Below are 25,779 nucleotides of genomic sequence, written 5' to 3'. Positions count from 1 at the left end.
CCAAACACATGCTATGTATTTCTGCCTCCTGGCTGTCAGTCATTTCCCTTCTTCCCATGTGTAGGAAGCCAAACCATCAAGAAGCAGCTGTAAACTCTGTTGTGCACATCCACCCAATGGGAGTCACACATGGTAACACAGTAAGTTGGCTTTCTTCCACAGACCCACAGGAGAGCTTCAGAGCTTGCTGCCCAGAGAGGCTGTAGGTGCTCCCTCCATGGAAGTGTTCAAGAACAGGTTGGATGGAGGCCTGGATGGTATCACTGCCCATAACAGGGAGTTTGGAACTAGATGATTTTTAAGATCTTTTCCAGCCCAAACCATTCGAGATTCATCTGCAAGGGCATTAGCTATGGCAGTGCCTATTTTCCATCAGCCCCACTTTCATGATAATTCCTTCCATTAATATTTCAAAAGGACTAGCAGCAAAGACAGGCCAACAGAACGCAGCCCTACTCTTCAATGCTCTACACTTCAGGGTCATCCCAGGACATCAGCCAGAGGGTTTCAAAAACTTGCAAGAAATTCAGTATTTAGACAGTTTCAGGGATCTCCAGACCACTTCTGCCACAGCCATCAGGCCACCAGAAGCAAGAGTTTTTTAGCCTTTAGTAATCAGTCTGGAAGGTCACATATCCGTGGGAATGCACCTTCCAACCCTACCACACAGCCAGAGACCATTCTCTTCCACAGCTGCAGCACAGCTTGGCTCAGGACATGCATGGGGCACTGCAGTGTACAGAGGGACCCAAGTATATTGGCCACACTTCCTTTTGAAGAGAAAATTAATTACTAGGTTCATAGGTAGGCAGTCCCTCAAGCACTACTTCTGTAAATCTTTTATCCTAATAGTATCTTTCCAGGTTGATTAGGAGTAGAGGACAGAAAGAAGAGAACTAGAAGCTCTTCTAGAGGCCTAGCTTTTACAAAACTGAAGTTAATGCAAGACAGCAGTTCAATGCAGGTATTTATCACTGATCACTATTAGGTGAGGAGGGGGAAGGAAAGGCATCTAAGAATCACAACATTCACATTCCAAGAAACAGAGTCCAGGTCACACAAAAACATTTGAGAGCTGGCAGGCTGTTTTGTAAGAAGTGACCTTCTGTGTCACGTGTTTCCAAAGTGAGGAATTATTCTTGCACACACAACAAAAAACACAGTTGTCTGAAATGCTTCAGGAAGCTCTGGTTATCAGATCAATAGCAGATACCCACAGCTGGTCTGCCCCTGCAGTAACTTGGCAAGTGCCTCTTATTTAAGGTTAAATCATCTTTTGGTGAAAGGGAACTGAGGCACAGTAGGTAACTATATGCTAGCTCCTGATTCGTAACACTGAGTTTAACTTCAAACCACCCTTCACCAGGAATTTGAAAAATATTTCAACTTTGCTAAATGTCTAGAAATAAAGGCCATGGATCTTGCATACTGAATTAAAAAGTCTACTGTTTTATTTTTTTGAAGAGAAACTCATATTAATAACATGGGACATATAATTAGGCTCACTCATTATTATTTGTTTCTACATTTTCAATGATTTATAGGCAGGTTCTCAACTAAGAACACAAGCAAAGAATTCATGCATAATTAACCTTGAAGAAAATTATAACTGCTTCTATTACTTACCAGCTACCAGCAGTTTCTATTCAGCTGACATCTTCTTCACTGGGTGCTTCTAAATAGTGGCTATTTGTCAAAAAAACAGGAGGCAGTTCTGGTTATCCAGTGGGCTACCTTCAGCAAGTACCAGAAGTGGGAGACTGTGCCAGACAGTTCTGCTACCTGGGTTTTGTGGGAATGTATTTAAAACTTGTTCAAAACATTAAGATAAAATTATCACAGGACGTGTAACTTGTGTGTTCAGAGCTTATGCTAACTAAGACAAACAAATGGCCCTTACATTTCCAGCACTACTTCTCCCTTTGAATTCTCCTTCCAGTTTCTCTGCCTACACACTTAAGAGCATACGTAATATCCACAGTTTAGGAGCATTAATCTGAGAATTAAAGGAATTGTAATCAGACAAGAGGCATGGTACATAATTCATCTCATTATGGTTCTCCAACCTGGTACAAAGGGAGTAATGCTAAAAATCAAACAACTCAGTTCTGAACTTTCTAAACAAAACAAGCTACCAAGAGCAATGTTACCACTGTCCAGTGTCTGCCCATTCAACCCTCCTGCCAAGAGGGGAAGCTACTCACAGAAAGGGAACTGCTCACTGATTTGCTTGCACTGCATCCTTTTCTTCCATAATTAGGGCAGTATCTCTAGGTCACAAAGTGTTCTGCCACTCAAAGAGAAGACAACTACTCCACTTCCACTGTGGTTCCAAGAGTTGAAGCGAAAAAAGAAGTCAAACAGGACCACGTGGAAAGGGCACAAAACACTAGAACAGGAAGGGAGATAAGGGAAACAATACAAATATCATACATAAAGCTATCTGCTGCAGGAGGGAAAGCTCATGTCCTAAAGACAGTCTTACAGTCTCATGAAAATAAAAAGGAATCATACTGGTAGAGGTTGGAGGAGCTGAGCGGTTTAGACCTTTTTAGTTTCACAAAATTGGAGATTTAGTTTTTTTAAAAAGCAACAGCCTGTATCAGGAAGGGAAAAAAATTAAAAATAAATTCACTCATTATACCAGTGGGGATTTTTTGTTTTCTTTAAAACACCCAAGTCTCACTTGCAGCAAACCACAAGATTTGATGATCTCTTTTATGAGGTTTGGAAGATGCTGACTCAACTACACACAGCTTTTTCTTTCATTTATTTTTGTACCTATAAGCCACTACAGGTTCTAGTAATTTCTCCCTTTTCTGAATGAACAAAAATTTTGAGAGCAAATGATAGGTGGAATATAAAAAAAAAAACCTCTAGAATATTAACAAGATCCTTATTTCTACCTTCAATTAAGAAAAGAACAACAGATGTACAGATTTATTTGCCCAGATCACAGATCCCGTGATGAACAGAAACTGAATTTTTGAGGCCTTTCACAACAAAATCTCACATATTTAAATATATATGGTAGAATATTATATATGACTAAAACCTCCTAAGTAGTCATCAGCTGCAGAATGTAAATCACAAATTTTCCTTTTATTTCAACTGCACTGAAGACCATTATTTTTAAAGTAAGTATGTAAAAGTGGTTGGATGGCTGGACAACACCTTTTCTCTGTATTTTGCAAGAATCTCCTGAAGTACAAAAGCAGTAGTTAGGAATATTAAATTATGTAACAGAGTATAGCAAATATTTAAGTGTATGAAAAAGAAAGGCTGAGGGAACAGGGAGAAGTATCTACATCGAATGCTCACACAGGTCTTTAGGCTCTCAGCAGGGCTCCTCCATGAATGGCTTCTTGATAGCCCATGCAAAGCCAGCTTCCATTCTCATCTGCTTCCTAAGAGATGGAAAGATATACTAGAAACCTCACAAACACATCTGATATCTCCCTTTAAAAACCATGTTAATAAGCACTCTTCTAGATTTGTTTCTTTCCACACCCAGGTAGGTGTGGAAATCTTGTATGTTTATCAAGTTGGGTGCCCTAAAGGAAGCTATCCTGAATCTCCTGTGATGTAGGATAGCAAACTACTTATGTAAAGAATTCAAATTAAGAGCACAAACCCACTCACTTCCTTTGACCACCTCTGCTCTCTGCAGCACACTTGCAAAAGTTAAGTTTAATCACCAACCTGAAATCTCATTTCCTAGGCATATCTTCAGGTACTGAACATGAAATTACAGTTAATCAAGCACAGGAAAAGGAATTTATCACAGCTTTGATGCCTTTTGATCAACCCCCTGGATGCTGTACCCAGTACTTCCCTGAAAGAAAGGAAATCATTCGGACTTGGAAGAGAAAATATTCTTTCTAGTCCACAATTTTAATGGCTCCAAATGTATCCACCAGACTCAGCGTTTTTCTAGATGGAGACCCAAACAAAGGTTATTTGTTTGGATATTTTGCAATAGTAAAATGTGACTCAGATGAAGGATTACTAAGTGTACCTTAGGCAGCACACTTAGTACAGTGGCAGGCAGTAAAACACTGGCCCTTGGAAGCTCACATGGCCAGCGGCTTCAACACGAGACAGCAATTGCAGTGAAGCAAACAATTCATGCAGATATAAGATGTGCTTGCAGTGTGAAGTGAAGAGACTCAAACTAGCCCACAGAGTATCAGAAGCTCAGCCAAGGCACTGTGAGGCTCCTTATGAGTTTCCCTGGTTTTAATACTTGTGTCACCATAATGTGCAAGTACTGAGGTGAAACTAGAAATGTACTCACCATACATGATCACTCCAATTAGTAACTGTACAACAACCAGCAGCCAGTTACCAGCCCCACATTTGTATTTTAAGTATCCACTGTCCCCTTCATCCCAACTGAGAGCAAAAGTTAATTGCATAGTCAACAGAAAGACACCACAACCCTGACTGCCTAAGTTCAGGCACCTGGACATACAGTACTAATTTTAAATACCTATTTGTTTTCCATTACAGAATGGGACTGCATCCCAGTTAAAAAAAAAAAAAAACCAAAAAAAAACACAACAACAATAAAAACCACCACAATTGAATCAATGTGTGGTATTCTGCATACATCCATCTCTACATTACAGTTTGTGAAGCATTCTGCTGTTCTGTGCCACACCATTCACTCAGCTAGACAGAGAACTACTGGGAAGAACATTTCCTGTCCCATCCCTGTGTTTTTCCCCTCATGCTCAAACTGAAAGAGCTGTTGTTTCTTAGACAGCTCAGGTATACATTTCACAAAGTCAAACTGAAGAATGCAACAGGGCATTAGTAACTTGTTTGAGTGCCCAGAACACCTATGCCTTTGAATATACCCTCTAGGACATCAGTTTAACTGAAGCCAATAATCCAGTTCTTGGACACCCTTATTTTCTAGAGTCTCTCCTACCAGCTCCTAATCCACCAGGAAGATCAATTTCCATATACCTGCAATTTTTGTGAGCAGCATTGTCACTGCATTTACATTGTTTTACTAACCATTCCTCTTGCTCATGTCTCCCTCCCTCATCCATTTTCAGTATTGGAATAAAGCAGACAGTATTTAAACTAATCTTTCAGCTGTTGAGTCAATTTTGACAGACATCTGCAAAATACACCTCTTCCTTCAGCAACCAGGGAAGAAAAGTGCAATGCCAGAGGAACAAACTCTTCATCAGGAAGATTCTCCATGTTGCTCCAACCTAGAATCTGAGACTTTAAAAAATGGTATATTTAGTCAATTTAAGAACTTGAACAAACTCAAGTCTTCTTGAAAGTTGCTCATATTTGTTGAACCACAATGCCTTGGCACAACCCTGGACAGCTTTAGCCAAGCACACACCTCAGGTCACTGAGACTACTCAGGGACAGTCCCACTCAAACTGTTGAGTACTTTCCCACTTAGGCTAGAACAGCTCAGTCACTTTGCACACTCTTATTAAATACCACATGCAAAGTGGGGACTTAAGTGGGGGCTGGAACACAGAAGGTAGCACAGAGGTTCACAGACAACCTTTATCTTAGCCTGCATCAAGTACTCACAAGGTGCCATAACCTCCCCATTAGCTTGCCTCTGCAAGTCAGTACTAAAATTACACATTAGAAATAAAATCCTGCCTTCAATAAATTCAGTTAGCTATTGCTGAATAAATTGTATTACTTTTGTCTTCTGTTTCTTTTTGGTATGTATTTTTCACTATTTCCTCTGACAAGGTATTTCTGTATTTTTACTTAATTTGCATATAAAAGCACTTGCAGCTGCAGTGAATTTGTTACCTTTGACTTTACTTGTGTATCACTGTATTTTAAATTGCTGGACACAGAAAACAGAAGTTTTTCCAGAGCATTTCCCAGGCAGTTCATTATTTCTTCATATTTTTAATCACCTCCCAAGTTATTCTGCTCTTTTCAGGAAACATTCATTGCAAAAAAAAAAAAAAGTAATCCAGTGCACTGCTTCACAAGAACAAAACCATGTTTCCAGGGATGGTCTAAAGCTGAAACTTTTATTCCTTCCTCTGAATCTGCTTCAGAGGCTTCAGATACAGAGCTCACTGACAGTGAACTCTCTTCAGGAATTTCTGTCCCTTTGAGCTTCCACTCTTACGGTTTTCCTTTGCGAGATATGAAAATATAAAGCTTATAACCATGCACAGGAATCTCAAGGAAGCCACACCATGTGTGGTCCTCAGCCATCATTGCTTTACATACAACCATCATGAACAATTAATTGTGGCCAGCATAGTATTCTGCAAAATAATTTTCCCAAGGGCAGAAAGGAAAGGAAAGTGTTTTAAGAATTTATAGAAAAAACTTAAAATCAAAGACTCTTGCTGGTAACAGGTCCCCAAGCCATGACTCACCAGCACCAGACTTAAGGGATTTTATTCTCCATGATTTCCAACCTCTATGTTGTTTAGTTCTCACCTGTTGAGTGCAGGTACACACTCAGCAGCCTTCCTCACTGATGGTCCCTGATAGCCAAGACACTTTTTGAGGTGATATCCCCTATGCCCTTCCAACAAGAAACCTCCTGAACTAAAGATACCTCGCTACACATTCAGCAACAGCCAGCCCCAACCACTGCCAGAATTCCATCAGGTGCAGAAAGGCACATGCATCAGAGCCCTCTTTGGCTTCAACTAACCCACCCAACCATCTCATCTGGAGCTTCTTTTTCCCTGCTGTAATCCTCTATTTCCAAAAGTCAAAACCGGAATAATACCAAACAGAGTAGCTACTATCAGTGTTCACCTGCGAGGAAATGTGTCACCTAAATCCTCCCCTCTGTTCTGTTTCAATATGACGGAGGACCATGTTCCTGCCCTACCTACTGACAATTTGCATATTGTTCACCACACAAGGCAATGTTTGGTTTCAGCTTTCTGGGCTGCTCTCACACTCTGAGGACCAAGTCACAAAAAAACTCCTGTCAGGTTTGCCTTAGAACTAGGCTGATTTGCAGCCTTTATCAAGAAATGGAGAGCAGCTGCATCAGGGGAAGGTTAAGACTGGACATTAGGAAAAGATTCTTCGCTGAGAGGGAGTGAACAGGCTCCCCACAGCACCAAGGAGCTCCCTCTTGGTCACACGGTTCAATGGTTTCGTTTTAAGTAAACCTGCAAGGAGCAGGGAACTGGACTTGGTCTTTATGGGTCCCTTTCAGCTCAAGATATTCTTTGACTCAGTGTGCACAAGGAAGTGCTCATCAACACAGATAAATTGTGAAAAAAAAGAACAAAACCAAACCCACAAAACCCTCAAAGCCTAATCCTTTTTACCGGGGGAATCTAACACATCTCACCAGCTGAACATTGACACCTTGCCCGAGAGAGCTCAGCCCAGGCAGCTGCCTGCACTGCAGCCTGTGAAACCCCAGCAGCCAGAGACAGAAGCCGTGAGCAATTCACACGGGCTCACCAGCACTGATTAACAACAGACATCAGCAAACCGGTCGCAAGAGATGTAAGCACACACTAGGCAGATACACTGCAGCTGACCCAAGGCACAGAAGAGCCTTTTCTAAGCTATGTTTATCTCCTTTATTCCTAAATATACTAGCTCTGACAAGTTAAAATATATATATATATACATATGCAGGTAAAAATAAATGGTTAGAAAATGTAAAAATATGAACTGAGTATTCACAGAATAATAAAAAAATCAAGTCAGTCCTTGTTGACAGATAGTTCATGATGAGAAGAAGGAAAAGAAGGAAAGTTTGCTTTCCCTAAAGTTAACCTTTATGTTTCCCCATTATAATGCTGCATGAATATCTGCTAGCAAGTTCAAAACTCAGTCTCTTAAAAGAGAATTAGAGGATCCTGATATGAACTTTCTAAAATACTGGTCATTCATTTGCCAGTTGACTGTTCTAATACTATGCCAGCAACACAGGGGACATGGCCACTAATAATTAAGAAACTTTGCTGCTGGGGTTAAGAAACCACTTCTCCATCAGATGAACAAATGTCAACTAAAAGAGACTGAAATCTAACATACAGAAAAAGTTTTACCTTTTGAAATACCAAGGCATCAGAAAACATGCCTGAACAACCAAAACACTCCTACAATATCATTAGCTGTAGCCACCACACATTATTATTCCAAGTTTAATGGTGGAATAGGACCAAGACCCTCAAAACTTCAGGAGGTTTTGTGCTGCCAGACATAAAAGATTATATGCTAGCTCTGAGCTACATGCCATCAGCACCCAGCAGGAAGTTTTAGTTTACTCCAGTGCTGCTGTCAGCACTGCCTAGAAAACATATTTATATATGCACACACAGAAATATATATATATATATATATATATATATATATATATCTTTGACATCCTGAGTGTCCAACCCTCCCATCCTTTTGTGTGAGGAGGAAGGTCTTCTTACTGATTTTGTTGCTTACTTTCCTTGTTGCAGAAAAATACTACTTCAAAAACTAGTACAAAGGTCTCAAAGCACGTACTCAAATGCTTTAAAGACTAGGCCCCTATCCAGCACACTAGCTCTTTAAAATAAGCTAAAAGTGTACAGTTACTTCTTTTTTGTACAGTTTATGCTAGTTTTTTTTTTTTTTTAAGTTCCTTTGAATTAACTGATCCAAAGAGAAAACAACAAATGTAATTTGTTGGATCAGAATGTAAGTAAATAATTCTATGCACCAACCACAAATACAACAGCAGCTGTGCTAGGTCAGACACAAGACTGTCTATCCAAGCCTCTGACAATGGAGAAACAGCCAAAAGCAGAGTGCTAGGAAAAGGAGAGCTTTGGAACATGGCAAGCATATGATACTTTTCCCAAGTATTCCTCCATCTGGGGCTTATTTGTTTCCTTGACTTGAATGCAGCTTCCAAATAACTTCTCTCACGATCATCAAATTGGAAAACAGGAGATGCTGAACTATTTGCGATGAGCATTTACATAAAAAAACAATCAAGTCTGGCAACTTCTGCACACCCATTTTACAGGGTTTGTGGATAAGAACATGAAAGATTTGGACTAAGCAGCTGATTTTTCCAAGATAAGGAGGGGTGTGAATGTAGAGCTAAGACTCCTCCCTAGCATACCTGATTTACACTTCAAATCTAACTCAGTAGAACAGGTCAGGTGTGCACACTGATCTCATTAAAGATAACACAGAAATGCACATTTTAAGCACTGTGGAAAGCAAATTTAGTTCTTCCTAGGAAAACGAGATTTTTCTAAATTCAGAGCAGGAAGTAATGCAAAATCAACAGAGTGATTAGTGTAAACGACACATATTTTAAATAGCTCAGAAAATCAGCAATTACACTTGTACTAGTGTAATTAACTTTTGATCCATCACCACTACTGCAGATTTGCTCATCGATCACTAAAGTCTAAGTGTGCATAAACACCACTTTGTATTACAAGAATGAAGCTTCATTGTGTTGAAGCTTGCATTGATACAGCCAAATGCCTACCCCATACCAGAAAAACAAATAACCATACAATCAGAACTGCAAGTAAAACATAAGGGACTTTGGTGGAGATCAGTCCCAAAAATAATGCTCATAAGCAACAACAAAAATAAACATATACTCACATACTAAATAGAATATGAATGGAGAAAAATTTAAAAAGAAGATGTATTCCAGTTGACCTTGTTAATTATGTATTGAACTAGTACAGTAGCTACTACCATGCATACCCTAATTTTTCTAGGCCAAATCTTCCATATTTCTACATCATACATTGTATAAAGTGCTGTTGAGGTATTAAGACAGACACCCTGAGCTGGCACTCAGTATTTAGGTAGGTGGGATGGGTGCAAACTTTGATCCACGTTCTTGTCATTGCTGTGCTAAAGAATTTCAACTCTCCCGGAAGATTGTTTGTTGCTGGATTTCTCTATAACTCTATACATACATAACTAAAGAAAACAATGTATCAGTATTTGATAACCCTATAACTGCTTCACAAGAATTCAGCAGTTAGCAACATCAGGTTAATAAACAAAAAAAGCTAAATTTTAAACTCCTCCTTACTGCACATTCCAAGCTTACTTGGTACCCACCTGGTAGAGATAAGACAGTGAGACCACAGAGGGATAAGGGGTGCAAACCAAGGTCTCCAGATACATTGAGCCCAGCAAAAGCATAAGATCCACACAAAATAAAAATAATAAATAAATAACACTGCCTTTTGAATCCCCTTGTAACTTAACACCAGAGTTACAGTGTCAACAAGGTCCCTTACTTCTTCACCAGGACAGCAGAAATCATGTATGTGCCCTGGGAGCTTCTATTAATTCCAAGATTAATGAGAGCTGTTAATAAACAAAGACAAATAGGACCCAACAGTCCAGCCCAGTTTTGGCAATTTCCATCATTCTGCAGGAGCACAAGTCAAGAGGGAGATGGTGCAAGAGCCCCTGTGTGCCCCTGAAACACAAGAGAGGGCACAGCCAGGCTCAGGGCTAACCCCAGCAACAGAAAAGAATGAGGAAGACCTGTGTGTTATGCCACCCAGGTACAATACAGGAACACTTTTCAACTGTCACTCTGCAAATAGAGCTTCAGCAACTCTGCTCCAGAAGTGCTGCTGAGCAGCAGGAACCTCTGCTGCAGAGCTGTGCATTGGCAGTGGCCCTGCTCCAGGGTGCAGAGGGAATTGTGGCCACTGGGGAAGTGACTGCTGAGCTCTGAACACTTGCACTGTCCTGAGACAGATATCAGCTGGGTGCTCCACATGAAGATTCCCCCTCTGGAGCTTTCCAGATTCCACATACAACCGGAACCTGGTTCCTCAATTAACACTGGATAAAATACCACAATAAGAATAAATGACTGACAAAAAGGGCTCTAAAACCAGCAGCCAAGCCTTGGAGGGACTTATTTTATTATGGATGATAAAAAACAATAGAAGAGTGTAATGAAAATTACCAAGGAACAATGTCACCAAGACAGATGGTTTTTCTGCTGAAATAAAGCCCACTGCTAATCACCCACGGGGGTCTGGCTTATTAGAAACAAGCAGCAACTGCCCACAAGAGACTCCCCATAGTACAGCACATAATCTGCAAAACTGAAATAGATTAAAAAAAAATACTGCATAGAAAGTATATTTAAAACAGAGCTACTGGTAGAGAGCTTTCATGATAGTAACAGATTACCAAATGCAAGAAAAAGCTCTTAAACACCTCCTCCCCACGCTTCCCAGAAGTGTTTCTGTATAACTTTTTGGCAGTTTCGTGTCTCCCCTTCCTCCTTCTCAATTCCTGACAGAGGAAAAGCTATTTTGGACTAGATTGTGACATGAAGTGACACAGCAAATGAACTTCCCTCCAAAATTTCATCAAGAGGAAACTGGAATATTGCACGATGCTGCAGCTCCTCAAGTTTCACAAGGACATATAACCTGCATTCTTTATGTTGCCACTAAACAAGATTATATTTGCAAAGAACAATTTAAAGGCAAGAGCGTCCATTGACTTAATTTTGCAGGACACTCTGGTCCTTTACATGACAGAGGAGAGCTTCCTGACTTAATAATCAAGAGCAAGGCATTCATATGACTAAGACCACAAACCGTGCTCTCCCACCTCCTCCACCCTAGGCCTCCAAACCACAGCCCACGCTCACTCCTGCACCGCAGAGATGCTGCCTGCCACAGCAGTGGGACAGACAGCCCCTTGCTGCTATCCCAGACAGAAGCTGCCGGCAGCCCGTGCTCTTTGTGCACCAATTTCTTACAGCTGCGGAGAAGGGGAACGCCACGTCTGAAGGGCTGGCAGACAACACGCGTTTGAAAGTCCGCGTCCGACACCAGCTGATATCAAACTCAACAGTACACAGCGAGAAGGGACGAACTTAGTAAGAAAGGGAAGGGAGAAGATGCAACCTCCCTAACTCCTGACTGAACTTGTAGCCAGTAGCCATCTACTCGGCTAAAAGAAAGCAACCAGGAACCGCAATCTTCCCTGTACATCCACATTTCGCAAAGCAATTCCAAAAATACCAGAGACGAGCAGTTGTAAGGCCCCTTATGGCCCGTCAAAATCGTGTCTCTTTTCAGACTCTGTCCTATCGCCAAACCCTATGATTCAGGCGACTGACTTCACGGCAGAGGCGAACAAGGCGATAAGCAGCGGGGCAGGGCTCCCGGCGCCGGCCGCCGCCTCCGGGGCACCGCGGGGATCACGTCTTCATCTCCTGCCCCCGCTTCTCGGAAACCGAAGCTGACCTGAGCGAGGGCACCCACCCCGCAGCTCGTACACTAGGACCGAGCCAAAACTAGGGAAAAGAAAGCCCTACGCATCCCAAGGCACGGAGGGTGCCGCAGGCAGCGCCGCTCTCACCGGAGCCGGAGGAGAGGAGCAGCCCGCCAGCAAACACCCCGCGGGTTTCGGGGAGCGCCGTGCCGGACCCCACCCCGCCCCCGCCCCGTGCTGCGCCCCGTGCCGGGGGTGCCTCACCTGCGGTGTCCCAGATGGAGATGTTGTACGGCCCCCACTGTTTCAGGTAGAAGGCGCCGCCGACGGTGCTGACCGTCTCCTGGAAGCGCCGCTCCATGTAGCGGTGCAGCAGGGAGGTCTTGCCCACGTTCATGTCCCCCAGCAGCACCACCTTCCCGTCCGGCTTCTTCATCGCGGCTCGGCTCGGTTCCCTGCCGGCGGCCGCTCCCGCCCCCTTTCCCGGCCCGGCGGGGCCCCGGAAGCGGCAGGACCAAGGCCCTGAGCCGCCTCTGCCGGCAGCGAAAACTTCGGGGGCTCCACTGGAGCCGCCGCGATCCGGCCCCGGCTCCGGCTGCTCCTCCCCCGGCCCGGCCCGGCCCGGCCCCGCTCCCGCCCCGCCAGGGGGAGGGGACGCGGGCGGGGAAGCGGCCGGAGCTCAGCGGCCCCTCCGCCCCTGCCCTGCCCTGCCCTGCCCCGCCCCGCCCTGCCCCGCAGGAGCCGGGCGCGCTGTGCCGCCGCCCCAGGGCAGGCTGGCCGCTGGGCGGCCGCCGAGAAGCCGGTTCTCGCGGGGGTGTCGGGGCCGAGCCCGGCCTTGCTGAGCCTTCGGGGAATGCCGCTGCGTCCCGGGATGCTCGCGTCCTTCCAGCTGGAGATGGCAGAGACACCATCTCGACAGCCCTCCTGGAGCCCGCTCATCCCGCTCTCCTCCTGGGGTGTACATGGAGGGGCAGAAAGTTGCTCCGAAATTAAGATCTCTCGCAGAACTGTGACAGCTGCCAGGCAAGCACCTTTGCCCTGGTGAGAGGGAGGTGTCAGGGATTGTTTTCCGAGGGGCAGGTCTACCCAATTTCACAGTCAGTTGCCCAGCTGCTGTAATTAAGATTAATTCCATTACAGAGATCCAGCCTGTCCTCTTTATGCCAAACAAATCTGGGGAAAAATATTAATAAAATATAAACTTGCTACAAATTTGGGTCAAAGAAAGAGATAACGTGTAGACCAACTGGGGGGACGAAGCAACTGTTAGAGCATCCTTAAGAGAACCTACCATTTATTAATTTTCTCTCCCTCCCCACAGAAAAGTCGTCAGATAGAAGCACTTTTCTTAATAAGTGAACATGCATCCTCATTCTTGCATGTCTCATGTTGAAACTGCTAGAATTTCTTTAGCCAGTCTTGGCTTCATATTTATGAGATGCTTTGATTTTTGCCTACCTGCTAAAAAGGATTAGCTGTGTGACAGTCTGGGTTTTTTTTAGCCTTGCCTACTTACTTTTGCTTATTCTGCTTTTACTGACCAGATTTGTAATCTTGCAGCTGTAGCCAGTGATATGTCATTTCAGTTCAGAGTAAGATATGCTCCAGATATTAAAGTACTGGAGATACCCAAAGAGAGGGGATGCTAAATGGTTAGGTAAAAAAAGTCTTACAAGTGACTTCAAGATATTAATGTGGGATGTGATTCAGAGCTGTGTGCAGTACTAATTAAGGGGGGGGGGGGGAAATTGTTGCACTTGGGTAATTGTGTGTCACTATTTTTATGTGGTATATGCAGCCTTTGCCTCAGATTCCCATTTTCTGCCTGGATTCCTATCTCACTCCCAGAGTTGGGGAAAAAAAAATACACTCATTGGATCAAAGTGCTTCTCTGACATACCTCTAAGCAAGTAGGTTTCTTCTGGGTGCTTGGCATGAAAGTGTAAAAATAACAGAAATTCTCTTTGTATGGATACTGCTTGCAAATTCCCATGTGCAATATGTTTCACCCTTTTGAAGTGGCAGATGCCATTTCAGAAAGAGAAAAGAAGAATCTTGTATCAAAGAGTTTAGACCATAAAGATCTGCACCTATAAAAAATTCCTGGGTTTATATACTCTTGCCTTATGAACTGTTTTACTGTCCACAAAATAACAAAATACCTAAAAGCTTAAACACAGTTATTGATTTACAACAGTGCTTCTGCTACCAAATCCTAACAGTTAAAGCACTTAAACCAATTATTTTTGAATTTTACCAAAATTCTGTTGTGTTTGAATTGTTTTCAAGTACTAGTGAAATGTAGGTCTTTCTGGTATTCAAAACAAGTATCAATAGTTTCTAAAAGCAAGCAGAGAGCTTAGGACAGAAAACAGTCTGAATAATAGGATGAAAATTCAACTGGGATTTTAGGCTCTGTTATTAACATGCTCTATAAAAAGAGAAGTCCATTCCCTTCACAGATGTTTTCTGCAGTTTCTTGAAACACATACCTACATCCCCACATATTTGAGTGGGTGTATTTCCAGCTAGCAGCAGTCAGACAGACAGGGGACTCTCCTGAAAGTGTCACCAGCCAAATGTCACTGAGGGCAATGTATTGCTTTTGTATGCTAAACATAGCCTAGCTCAAAGAGGCACCAAATTCATCTGGTCCAGTACTGGTTTGGACCTGGTGCCACAACTAACAACTCTCACTCAGCAAGAGATGTGCACTATCCCACTAGTACAGATCTCCCACTCACTGCTTACTTAAAGGGCCATCTCTGTTTCACAGCAAACTGTCCCTAATAATGAGGTGCAACAGGATTAGAGGGTGCTGTGTGTTATTTCAGATCCTTGGGAGAATTTAGGACAGTGGTGATCTGAACAGGGTCAAGGTATGTCCAAGATCCCCTGACGTAAGCCCTTATAGAGTCAAGTTTGTGAAGTCCTCAGCAGCCTGAGCTCCCACTGACCTCAGGAAAACACGCTCACTGGGCAGAGCACAGCGTGTTTTGTTATTACTGCCGACGTCACCTTGGATGAGTGCACTCCGAACTACAGCGTGCAATTTAAGTCACCTCTGGTTAAAGTCAAATGGCTCACGATAGTCTGTAATGCAATATAAATAATAACAGAGCATATGTGAAAATATTTGGGAAAACATTAAGAGCCTGTAATTTGCTCTCTAGCACTCAGATGTATTGGCCTGTTGCAAGATAATTTCCCCAAATCACTGAGTTGTTTGTAGCAAGACGTCTCCACAGCAGTCAGTATAGGCATGAAGAATGTCAAATTGCTTGATAGGAAGGAATATGGAATACTTTACTCTCTAGGTAGTGCAAGTATATGGACTACATACATTGTCTGGTGGTTTTAATTTTAGAGCATCTGAGGACACCTTTAATTACAATGAGGTTGTTCATTAGCCTTCTGGACATTGTGACAATGTGCTTACCATGGTTGGTCTCTAAATGTTCTGAAATTCAGACACTCGGATGAGGATACAAAGAGGGACAACACATTAAAGTTTCTTACCCACTTCTGTGCTAGAGTAAGACCTTCCCAAGAGTAAGAATGTTAGCCTTGTACACAAGCCAAAAACCTGAGCCAATAATGACTGTACTGACGTCAGGGTAACTCAACCTTTTTTAGTCTCCCGCAGTATGAAAGCTGCTTAGTATTGCAGGAGAAAATTAGAGCCTGTTTATTCTTTTCCCTGCCAGCCTTCCCTAAATATATATATATATATATATATATATATATATATATAGTCCTGCCTATAGTCTTCATTTGGTCTTCAGGCTAACAATATTTTGTAGGTTCCCATGAGGTGAAACGTTTGTCACAAAACAAGGTTGTTTTTTGCTGAGCTGATCTTATTTTGGAGACAAATTGAGCAAGTGGTTGAAAGGATGTGTCAAGTCAGCTACTAACTGCTGCCCCCAACATGTCACAGGTGTGCTGTGGACTTGGTGTTCAGCACCTCAACTTGCCTCCTTTCTGTTCTCTGTCAGTGTCTCTGGGCTTTGGGATGTTGAATCTCCATGACCTGATGTATGCTTTCTGGAGGTACCACAGGTGACCTCAATGAGACTGTTTGTAATGATAAAGGTGGTACAAACTCATCCTACTTTTAAAACATGGAAGAATCCATAACTTAGAGCCATCTCTGTCTCAGTTGCCTACTGAATCCTAGACAAGGCTTTACAAACCAAAGAGAAGGACAATAAGGGAGGCTTATTCCTTGTCCTTAATACGTGCTGGCAAACCAGGGCTATGTTGCACCTCTTCATGAAGCATGAGGTCACTTCAGAAGTTACAAACAGGTACCATTTGGTGAACCACAGCAATTTCTGGTTTTGTTTCTGCTTATTACCTTCCTTTATGACTTCTTTCTTCTAATGAGCAATGAGTTTACTCTGTTTAATGAGTATGCATGCTCACGAAACAGAAATATTTGCCCTCATCATCTTCCAGACAGCTATAACTAGAGCTCATTCTCAAGGTGCTTTCTTTCAGGCTAGGAAGCCTGAAATATGTAGACAGAGCAGTGGCAATGTGATGAGTAGCTGTGTAGCCTGTAAAAACTATTCTTCACATTGCCACTGCTCTGCCTGCATATTTATTCTTACATATACTAAGTTCTTCCTCTCCACTGCATGGGTTAGTCCACAACCTAGATGCCCTAATCAAGGGAAATTGCCTGTACTGCTTATCAAAAGCTGGTCTGCCCTTCTCTAGGGTTGCAGTTCTACATCTTTCTCCCTCTCCTCTTCCTGGCATTTTTCTTAGGCTGGCACTGGTTTTGGCATGACAACTGAGCTTGATAAGCTGATGAGAAACCAGCTCAGCAGCGACTGTGAGTAATTTTCTGCTGACTTTGTGATCGGCACAGAGGAGGCTGATGAGGCAGCCCATGGTTGGAGGCACTGAGCTTCAGTCCCCTGGGTCTTCAGCTAAGCAGTGCTGGCTGCTCACAGACCTTTATTTTCCCTTGGCAAGTGTCCCTGCTCTACCTCATCTTCAAACCTTGCAGGTTTTGCAGTACCTCACTTGTAGGACTGTTTTCTTTTACGAGGATTGGAAAAGTATTTCACTGTATAACTTCTGCCTAGTTGGTGTCTGAATCACTCCACACTGACAGTGAGATGGTAAACCAACCAGCTCAAGACATCGTTATAGCAGAAAAGCCTGACCTGGATGATTAGAATTTGCTTGTGTTACAGGCAGTTGAACATCAGTTGAACAGCTGATGAGAAACCAGCTCAGCAGCGACTGTGAGTAATTTTCTGCTGACTTTGTGATCGGCACAGAGGAGGCTGATGAGGCAGCCCATGGTTGGAGGCACTGAGCTTCAGTCCCCTGGGTCTTCAGCTAAGCAGTGCTGGCTGCTCACAGACCTTTATTTTCCCTTGGCAAGTGTCCCTGCTCTACCTCATCTTCAAACCTTGCAGGTTTTGCAGTACCTCACTTGTAGGACTGTTTTCTTTTACGAGGATTGGAAAAGTATTTCACTGTATAACTTCTGCCTAGTTGGTGTCTGAATCACTCCACACTGACAGTGAGATGGTAAACCAACCAGCTCAAGACATCGTTATAGCAGAAAAGCCTGACCTGGATGATTAGAATTTGCTTGTGTTACAGGCAGTTGAACATCAGGTCTTAGATGGAAATCATGAAGCAACCTGAGCTATAGATATACTCAGCCAGTTAGTGAGCAAAAATAAACTCTTCCCTGATGCACATGTGCTAGAGATGCCGATGAAAACAGGAGCTCAGGAGGAGCTCCTCTCCCAGGCTTTCATAGGAGGTTAGTTTAGTTTTTGTTGCTAGCACTGTGTGGAGAGAGCAACCCTGCTGAGCCCACTGCACCAGACAGCTCGATTCTCTCCTTGCTAGTACTTCCTGCTCACCAAAGTCATCTGAGCTCTGCAGCACCTTGTATTGAGACTGGGGAGTTTCCCTGTATGAAGGAATCAGTTGTTCTTGTTTTTCTAGACTTCCCATTATATGAAGGAAAACTTTTTATACCTGAGTTTCAGGGGGGCTTAGTGTGGATATACTCAACAAATGACACAAATATAGGACTGGAAATTCAATCAAAAAGTATTGTGATTCAAAGTGATCACAATGCAAGAAGTTCTGGTAAATGCACTAAATGTGAGTTTTACATAGATTGATTTTTTTTAACTGCAGCATTTTAAGGTCTAGTCTGACTCCACCAGCACACAAGAATTCAAGGCTGTCCTGCTATCGTGATCCTGAAGTTTAAAAGGGCATTGTGTTTGGACTTATACAAAGGTACACATAAGCTTACAAGAAGTTACAGAATTATGGCCTTTAAAAAATGCATTTTCCTGGCATCATGAAGGAGATGGAATAAGTTAGCCAGTAGTAAGACAGAATTTGCTTTAGTTTTTATAAACTCATTAAGATTCTTGTACAAGATAAGCAGACCCATGTATCTAGGAGACATCCTATGGACTGCAGCAGCCCACAATGGGAATGTGAGTGTAGATTTGGCAGAATCAGAAAGCATGATTCTATTGACTAATAATGATATGGGTGTCAAAAAAAAATACAACTTGTGACTTTTAAATGTGAAGTTATTTCCACAACACATTTGTGACAGTTGAAAGAATTTAATTTTTATTTGCAAGTTCAATTCTGTCATTGTATGAATTGTTGAAAAAGCAACATATACAGAACAGTTTTTGTTGGACCACCTCATTCCTAATAGCATGCATGCATATCAAGTATCTTTTGCATATTATACCTTAAGTAATTTCTCTAGGCTGTAGCCATAGCTATTCCCTATGAATAAATTCACATGGTGCCAAGCATGCCATCATTGTTTCTGGACATGAAGAAAAGGCCATTGAAGAGCCTCACAGACAAATTTGCCTCAGGGCAAAATCCCATTGCCCTGGTTCCAGACAGGATAGCATTAATTTTTTGCAGTAGCCAGAAGGGATCATGGCTAGGGCCTGGAGGTAATTCTATACTCACAACATTTTCTGGGGACAGGGAAAGGGGTCCCTTCCTGCTCTGAAAGCATGGCCACGTGGTGGGATGCTGTCAGGGATTTATATGTGGTGCACACTCACACGTGAATTGTTCACCACTTAGACACCTTGTTATTCATATTGCTGCTGTTACTCTTCAGTTTTTTATTTCATTGCTGTTTCCAGTAATTGTTCTTGTCTGAACCCATGATCTTCACCTTTTGAGCCTCCAATTCTCCTCCATCTCCCTGCAGGGAAAGGGAGGGGATACAGGGGAGTGGGCATGGGGCATGTGGTTTGGAGTGTTTCATTGGGAACACTAAAGTGGGGAACCATTCCTAAACTGTGACACAGATCCAGTCAGGAGTTACACTCTGTCCTGCCTCTAGCCCTGTTACTACACTTTTATTTCACCTCTTGGCTGGACAAGCCATTGCAATCTCCTTTTCTCCTTCCTCTTTGAGCTCTTCCCCACCCATACTGGCAGTTGTAGAGAGAAGTGGGATTTCTCCTTCTGGTGAATGTTAAAATTGAAAAAAATTGATTGAATTTGGCAGGAAAAAACAGCTACCCTCTTTTTATCCCCTTACAGAAAGACAACACTGTGACCTTCGAAGTGTAAATTGATCACTATGAAATGAAATTTTTCACCATGGTTTCTCCTAAAAGTATTGCACTCCTTCATGGGCTCCTGTTTCATCTGGGCATGTCTGGCCCTTGAATGAGAGATGCCTCAGCTATTCATGGATAAGAGAACCTATTTAGAAAGGAAATATTAATGCAATTAGAAGCATAAAGATAGTAATGATTTACTTATATGTGTGAAGATGTGACTTTGGGATTAGAAGAAAAAAGGATTATCAAAGTGGAATTTAGAATATAAAAATAAAATTTATACTAGCATGTTTTTGGAGAGTAATACTGGAAATTCTTGTTAAGTTTGTAGCATTCAAATTAGAAACTAACTGCATAAAATGTTCCAGTTCTCTGCGAGTCCTAGTTTAGAACTAGGAAAAAAAGGAAGCTATGATTAATTTCTTGGTTGCTTCTGTAACAGAAAATCTTTTCTTCCTAGATTATGAAAGAGGGCTTCCTGGCTGCTGTCTAAATTGTATAAAGAGACAAAACACCCCAGAACATTTCAGATTTTAGTTGCTAGCTAGTTAGTTGGATTTCTGCTGTTTCAGACATTATATCTAGGCTTTAAAAGCCTACTAAAAATGCTAAGTTTTACTAAAATAGTATCAAACACAGTATGAGGGCAACCTCATTACATTTGAAACATCGCCATACCGTAATATCCTGTAGAGAGATTACATAAAGATGATGCAGTCAAAATTTCCTATTTTTTCTGCATCTTTAACAATATATTTATGATTAAAATGAAGTGCACCAGTCCCCAGCACATCATTTTACATCACAGTGTTTCTGAGAATTAATTTCTGTTTTATTCTTTTGAGTGCATTTCCAATTTCACCATTCAAAAAATTGCTGTTGATTGATCTTAGGAAACTGTTTTGGTTTGCTTTTACCCTTTCTTTTTTAATAACCAAGGTTTTAATCATTACTCACCTTGGATACTCCTCCAGAAATCTTATTGAGATCAGTGGAACTATTCATAGCCAAGGTATAAATAAGTATGCTGCAATTTGACCTTCAATCATCTCAAAAAAATATTCTCCAATCTAATTATGTAGAGAAAATTCTGCTGTAAATTCAAGAGCAAAAATACTTTAAAATTGCCTCTGACAAAGAGTGTCTAGTGCTTGCAGCTGAAACTTAAACTTTTTTTCCCTGCTATAATCGTTATTCTCTCTGTAGTTCTGTGAAAATTTGTGATGTTTGCTGAAGCAGTATATTTTTTGGCACTTAGGAGTTGCTAGGAATTGCATGCTGCTGTTTCAACATCTTTCCAGGCCGTAGATGCTGCTGTCTTTCTTGAAACCTGGGAAGTCACCTAGAAATGAAATCTGTTGCTGAGGATTCCCTTTACAAAAGCAAGTTGCTGAAATAATTGATTTAGTAGCTCCTGAAATGGCTTCAGCTCTGAAAATATTTAAAAGTCTGCTTGCTTGCTTTTTTCCATTTGAAATGCTAAGTGGGAGGTAATATAATTGTGGATTGGCTTTCTTTGGCCTTGTTATCAGTATTAATTACCATTGTCATGATGTTTCTATCTTCAGAGCATTGCAGAAATGCAGCACCACAATCTGTGCTCATTTTCACTTAAGCCAACCTCCCTAAGACATTGCTTGAATTGCTTAAGGGAGCAAATCAGTTCTGTATTTGGCCTCATACATTGGTTCCAGAGCTTTGATAATAACCTTACTATATTATATATATATATATAATATTATATATATTATATATATTTATATATATATATATATATATATATATATATATATATATATAAAATATCCTAACCCTCCTTCACACCCAGGGCAAGAAACTCTTAATTAAAAGGGGAAACTTGGAACCCTAAAGGATGAAATAAGGAGGAAAATACTCAAGGAAAAATGTTTCTATTATAAGAGTTTCTTCAGTGAATTTGAATAATATGTATCCTTTTAAGACACTGAGAAAAGAGCTTCTGTGAGATGGAGTACATTGGAGAAATTATTAATGTTAGCTGATATTTAATGTAAATCCCTAATTTAAACAGAAGTTCTGGGTAAAAGTCATTCCAGATATAATATTATATAATTTAATTTACTTCAAACACCTGCTTCTGTCAAAGCTAGTCTATTTAAGGAGTAAAAATAACAGAGTAAAGAAAACTTTTAGAACATATTGGAGATATTAACATAAGATATTATTATTATTATTATTGGAGTAAGCTTGTTCCTATTTAAGTCAAATAAGGAAGCTTGTAATCTCTAAAGCTCAGATGGGATTACTATAAAATAACATGGCAACACTGCTATTCATAAATCAGAAAAAGGAGAAAGGTGACAATTAATTTAATATAGACAAATGACACTGAATGGAAAAAGTGCTTGAAATTAAAAGGTGAAACAGAAGGGGGTATGTCCAAAGGAGAAGAGAAAGACTACAAAATATTGATTCAAACCTTCATTATAGAATATATGCATGGAAAAAATGAATGGAAGAGGGTAAAATAAAAAGAAATAGGAATACCCAGTCTGATTGTAAGACATCAGTGAGTCTAGGAAAAAAAATTCCATTCTCAGTGAAATGGCAAGTATGGACTTAATCCCATGGCATACTCAGCTGGGTGCTGAAGTATTTTCTTGGCTCTTAGGAATACCAATAACAGTTAAAAGCACACCTAAATGAAACCTATACTAAAATTCTTCACTGAAGGATGGACTTGAATTTAAATTCTGTTATGAGTTTTTGATTAGGGTTATAAATTAACTAACTTCTGGACAAACTGATCATGGATACTAACAAAAAGAAATAATTGAGCACAGATGGAGAAATTGCAATACAGCTAACACTTGTTAGCTGTATTCTTCAGAGCAAATAGCAAAAAAATCCATCCACTTCAGTGAGCTTCAGGTCACAGCCTGTGTTTTGATGCATAAGACACACAAGTTCACAATGTGCTTATACTCATTGCAAGTACATTTTGTGATCATGAAGGAGAAAAGATCTGTAACAAAGGTTTGCATGAAAGCACAAGAGCTGCAAGAACTTGAAACTGGAGGACTTTTTAAAATGGAAGAATTTAGTCAAGTCAAGAAGTGGAAATTGAGTTTGTTTTCCAGATAAAACCTTTTCCTCATTGTCTCTATGCTCAAATTGCCAATACAATGGATGAAAAACTAGCAGGAAATTACCAGCAGTGAGTGAAGCCATTCCAGTCTTGTGGTAGCTGGTTTAAGATGGAAGGAAACAATTGTTTCTTCTCAGTGCATCATTTGAGTGCCTTGCATGATTTAGTACATTGCAGAAGTTCTTGCCTTATGGAGGTCAAAATTAAAAAAAAAAAAAAAAAAAGGAGGTTAGACTAATGAAAATCAGAAAGTCTCAAAGCTGCTAATTGTGAGCAGCATTTACCTGAAGAGAGCTCCTGTATGCTTGCTTTGTTTCCCACTTGAACCCTCCTCACCTCTATGAATGGAATGGTTTTATGGAGCAGCCCCCAAACTGCTGATGTTATATATAATCATAAACTGAAGCTTGTCTTAATGCATAAATTTCAGGAGATAAAAATGACAGCTTGTTTGTCCCTGTGGGACACTGAGAATTTGAGGCAGTCAGGGAGTCAGGAGGTGACTGTAGAAAGGGGCTGCAAAGGTCTCCCAGATTCTGGCCTGCCACATTCTCTAGTATAAAGCTACTAGACCCACATGGAGTCTAACTACTGTTCAAGGTTTTATTTTTCAAGCTGTAGGTGCTCTCTTGCTTCCCAGCTGGAAGGATCATAAAACTTATATTGTCATGATGCAGGTGGTTGAAAGGAAAAAAAATTAAGTAATGTGGATTTCAGAAGTATAATGTATACTGGATTTGAGCAGTAGTTAGAGATTTTTGACTGGAAAACTTTTAGCAAAATCTGCATAACTTGATCACAACTTAGGTGAGGGTAGATGTTTGGTCTTAAACTACCTGATTAGTGGTGGTAAATTATGATTCTGGTCCTTGTAGCTTCTTCCTGTCTGGTCTTCTGAGAGACTTTTCTGATCAGCTCTTTTATTGTCTCCCTGGCAAGACAGGTGGCAGCTTGTGCTCCATTTGTTTCATAAAGAAAATGAAAACAAATTACAAGAGGCTACAGAAATAAGCTGTTTATATTTTCACCCTGCTAAGATAAATATTAACTCTAAGCCCTCACGTGTTTTCAGATCTGGCCCAGAATTTATCAGACACTTGAAATTGTTAACTATTAACCAGTAGGTGGAGGCTGGTTCAGTCCCATTCTGAAATCAGTCATTGCTGAAGAATGAGGTGATTCATGACCTTAACAAACTCAGTTGCTGATGGCAGAAAAAAAAAATTAGTCTCTTCTGAGAGCAGTTGATCAGTATCTACTCTTTGTGCATATTAATTGCATTAACATAACATGATAACAAATGCAGAAAAGTAACTGTTCACCAGGATCACTCAGAGACTAACAACCCAGCCTCTAGTTTTGACACTGTTTATCTCTATTAGCAGAATTGCATTCTAGCCTTCTTTACAGTTCTCTTTTTGCAGAAAACATTGAGGCATTGAGGCTCTGGATTGTGTCCAGAGAAGGGCAATGGAGCCTTGAAGGGTCTACAGAGTAAGTCATGTGAGGAATGGCTGAGGGAGCTGGGGTTGTTCAGCCTGCAGAAAAGGAGCCTCAGGGGAGACATTATCACTCTACAACTACCTGAAAGGGGGTGTCCCAAATATATGGCAGGATGAGGGAAAATTATCTCAAGATGTGCCAGCGAGGTTCAGACTGGATACTAAGAAAAATTTCTTCACCTCGAGTGTTGTCAGGCAGTGGAAGAGGCTGCCTAGGGAAGTGGTTGAGTCACCATCCCTGGAGGTATTTAAAAGACAAGGCTTAGTGATGGACTTGGCAGTGCTGGGTTAACAGGTGAGCTCAATGGTCTTAGAGATCTTTTCCAACCTCAATAATTCTATAATCTGAATTGAGCTATGGATACATGGTGTACCTTGTCCTAAAAGCAGCCTGTTGATTTCAGCCTGTGAGACACACTTCTTCCTCAGTTCCCAGACTGAATGGTTTGGCCATTCTATACAGTCAATGAAAAGAGGTGTTTTTGAAGGCTTCGTTTAGGAGACCCTGTCAGGTCTAGGTGTCCCAGGGGTGAATGATTTCTCATTTATTACCAATAAACTTCATCTACTATTGCATTATCCCTTCAGTTAAATCTGGTTAAGATTCTGAGTTTCTGCTTTGTCGGTTCTGGGCATGGATAAATGAAAGAACTTGAAGCAGGGTGATATCCTTTAGAAGATAGATATACTTTTGGAAAATATCCTTGAAGAAACAACAATTTAATTTAGTGCTTAGTCTCATACTACATTATGTGGGAATTTTGCAGATTTGTGTTGTTGTGCCTGGAAATATGAACCACTCCAATTACAACAGGATGTTCAGAATGTAATTGCATTATGGGGCATGAGGGCATCCCTCTGTTGCTGAGTCTGGATTAAAAAAAATTGTGTCTGGATTTTATATCTGAAGCACCATTCCTGTCCTTTTGCTGTTTGGTTTTTCTATGTAAAAGAAAACTTGATGCTCAGGAGGGAGCTGGTGCAATCTCAGGCTAGTGCCTTTATCTGGACAAGTAGGGGAATCAAGATTGCAGGCATGTATACAGTATATATGCCACAACAGTATTGGCACAGCCAAAAACCGGAGGAATTACTTCTGAAACAAGCTTTTGCAAAGAAAAAGAAGTGGTTGTCATTTCTCTCAGCTGTATTTTTTTTCCGAAGTCTCCCATGATGTGATATTAACGCTTACCTTACAAAGTCGGATAAAACATACTGGACGTCATGGGAATGGTGGGGAGACGTCCGGTCCCGTAGGAGTTTGGAAAACTGGAAATGCTGTAAGATAGTTGGTGAAGAGCACGAAACGGGGGCAGGAGAGAGGAAGGTCCGGGAGATGCCGGGG

General features: G+C 41.3%; 1 protein-coding gene and 1 long non-coding RNA gene across 2 annotated transcripts in view; both read right to left on the bottom strand.

Annotated features, from left to right (window-relative positions):
- Window positions 1-12,814, bottom strand: part of RAB20 (RAB20, member RAS oncogene family) — a 28,847-nt gene extending 16,033 nt beyond the window's left edge. The window contains exon 1 of the mRNA XM_059839701.1: window positions 12,466-12,814. Coding sequence (XP_059695684.1) covers window positions 12,466-12,637 — 172 coding nt within the window. The 5' untranslated portion in view covers window positions 12,638-12,814. The remainder of the gene's footprint in view (window positions 1-12,465) is intronic.
- Window positions 12,815-22,116: 9,302 nt separating this feature from the next.
- On the bottom strand, window positions 22,117-25,779 carry LOC132323898 (uncharacterized). The gene is made up of 2 exons (XR_009485454.1): window positions 23,769-25,779; window positions 22,117-23,119 (listed from the first exon to the last, which is right to left on the bottom strand). It is a non-coding gene; the product is annotated as an uncharacterized LOC132323898 (long non-coding RNA).

The sequence above is a fragment of the Haemorhous mexicanus genome, chromosome 2 (genome assembly GCF_027477595.1).
Source record: "Haemorhous mexicanus isolate bHaeMex1 chromosome 2, bHaeMex1.pri, whole genome shotgun sequence".
Taxonomy (NCBI): domain Eukaryota; kingdom Metazoa; phylum Chordata; class Aves; order Passeriformes; family Fringillidae; genus Haemorhous; species Haemorhous mexicanus.
Note: the sequence above shows the minus strand (reverse complement) of the source record. Positions and strands in the feature narration are given on the sequence as shown.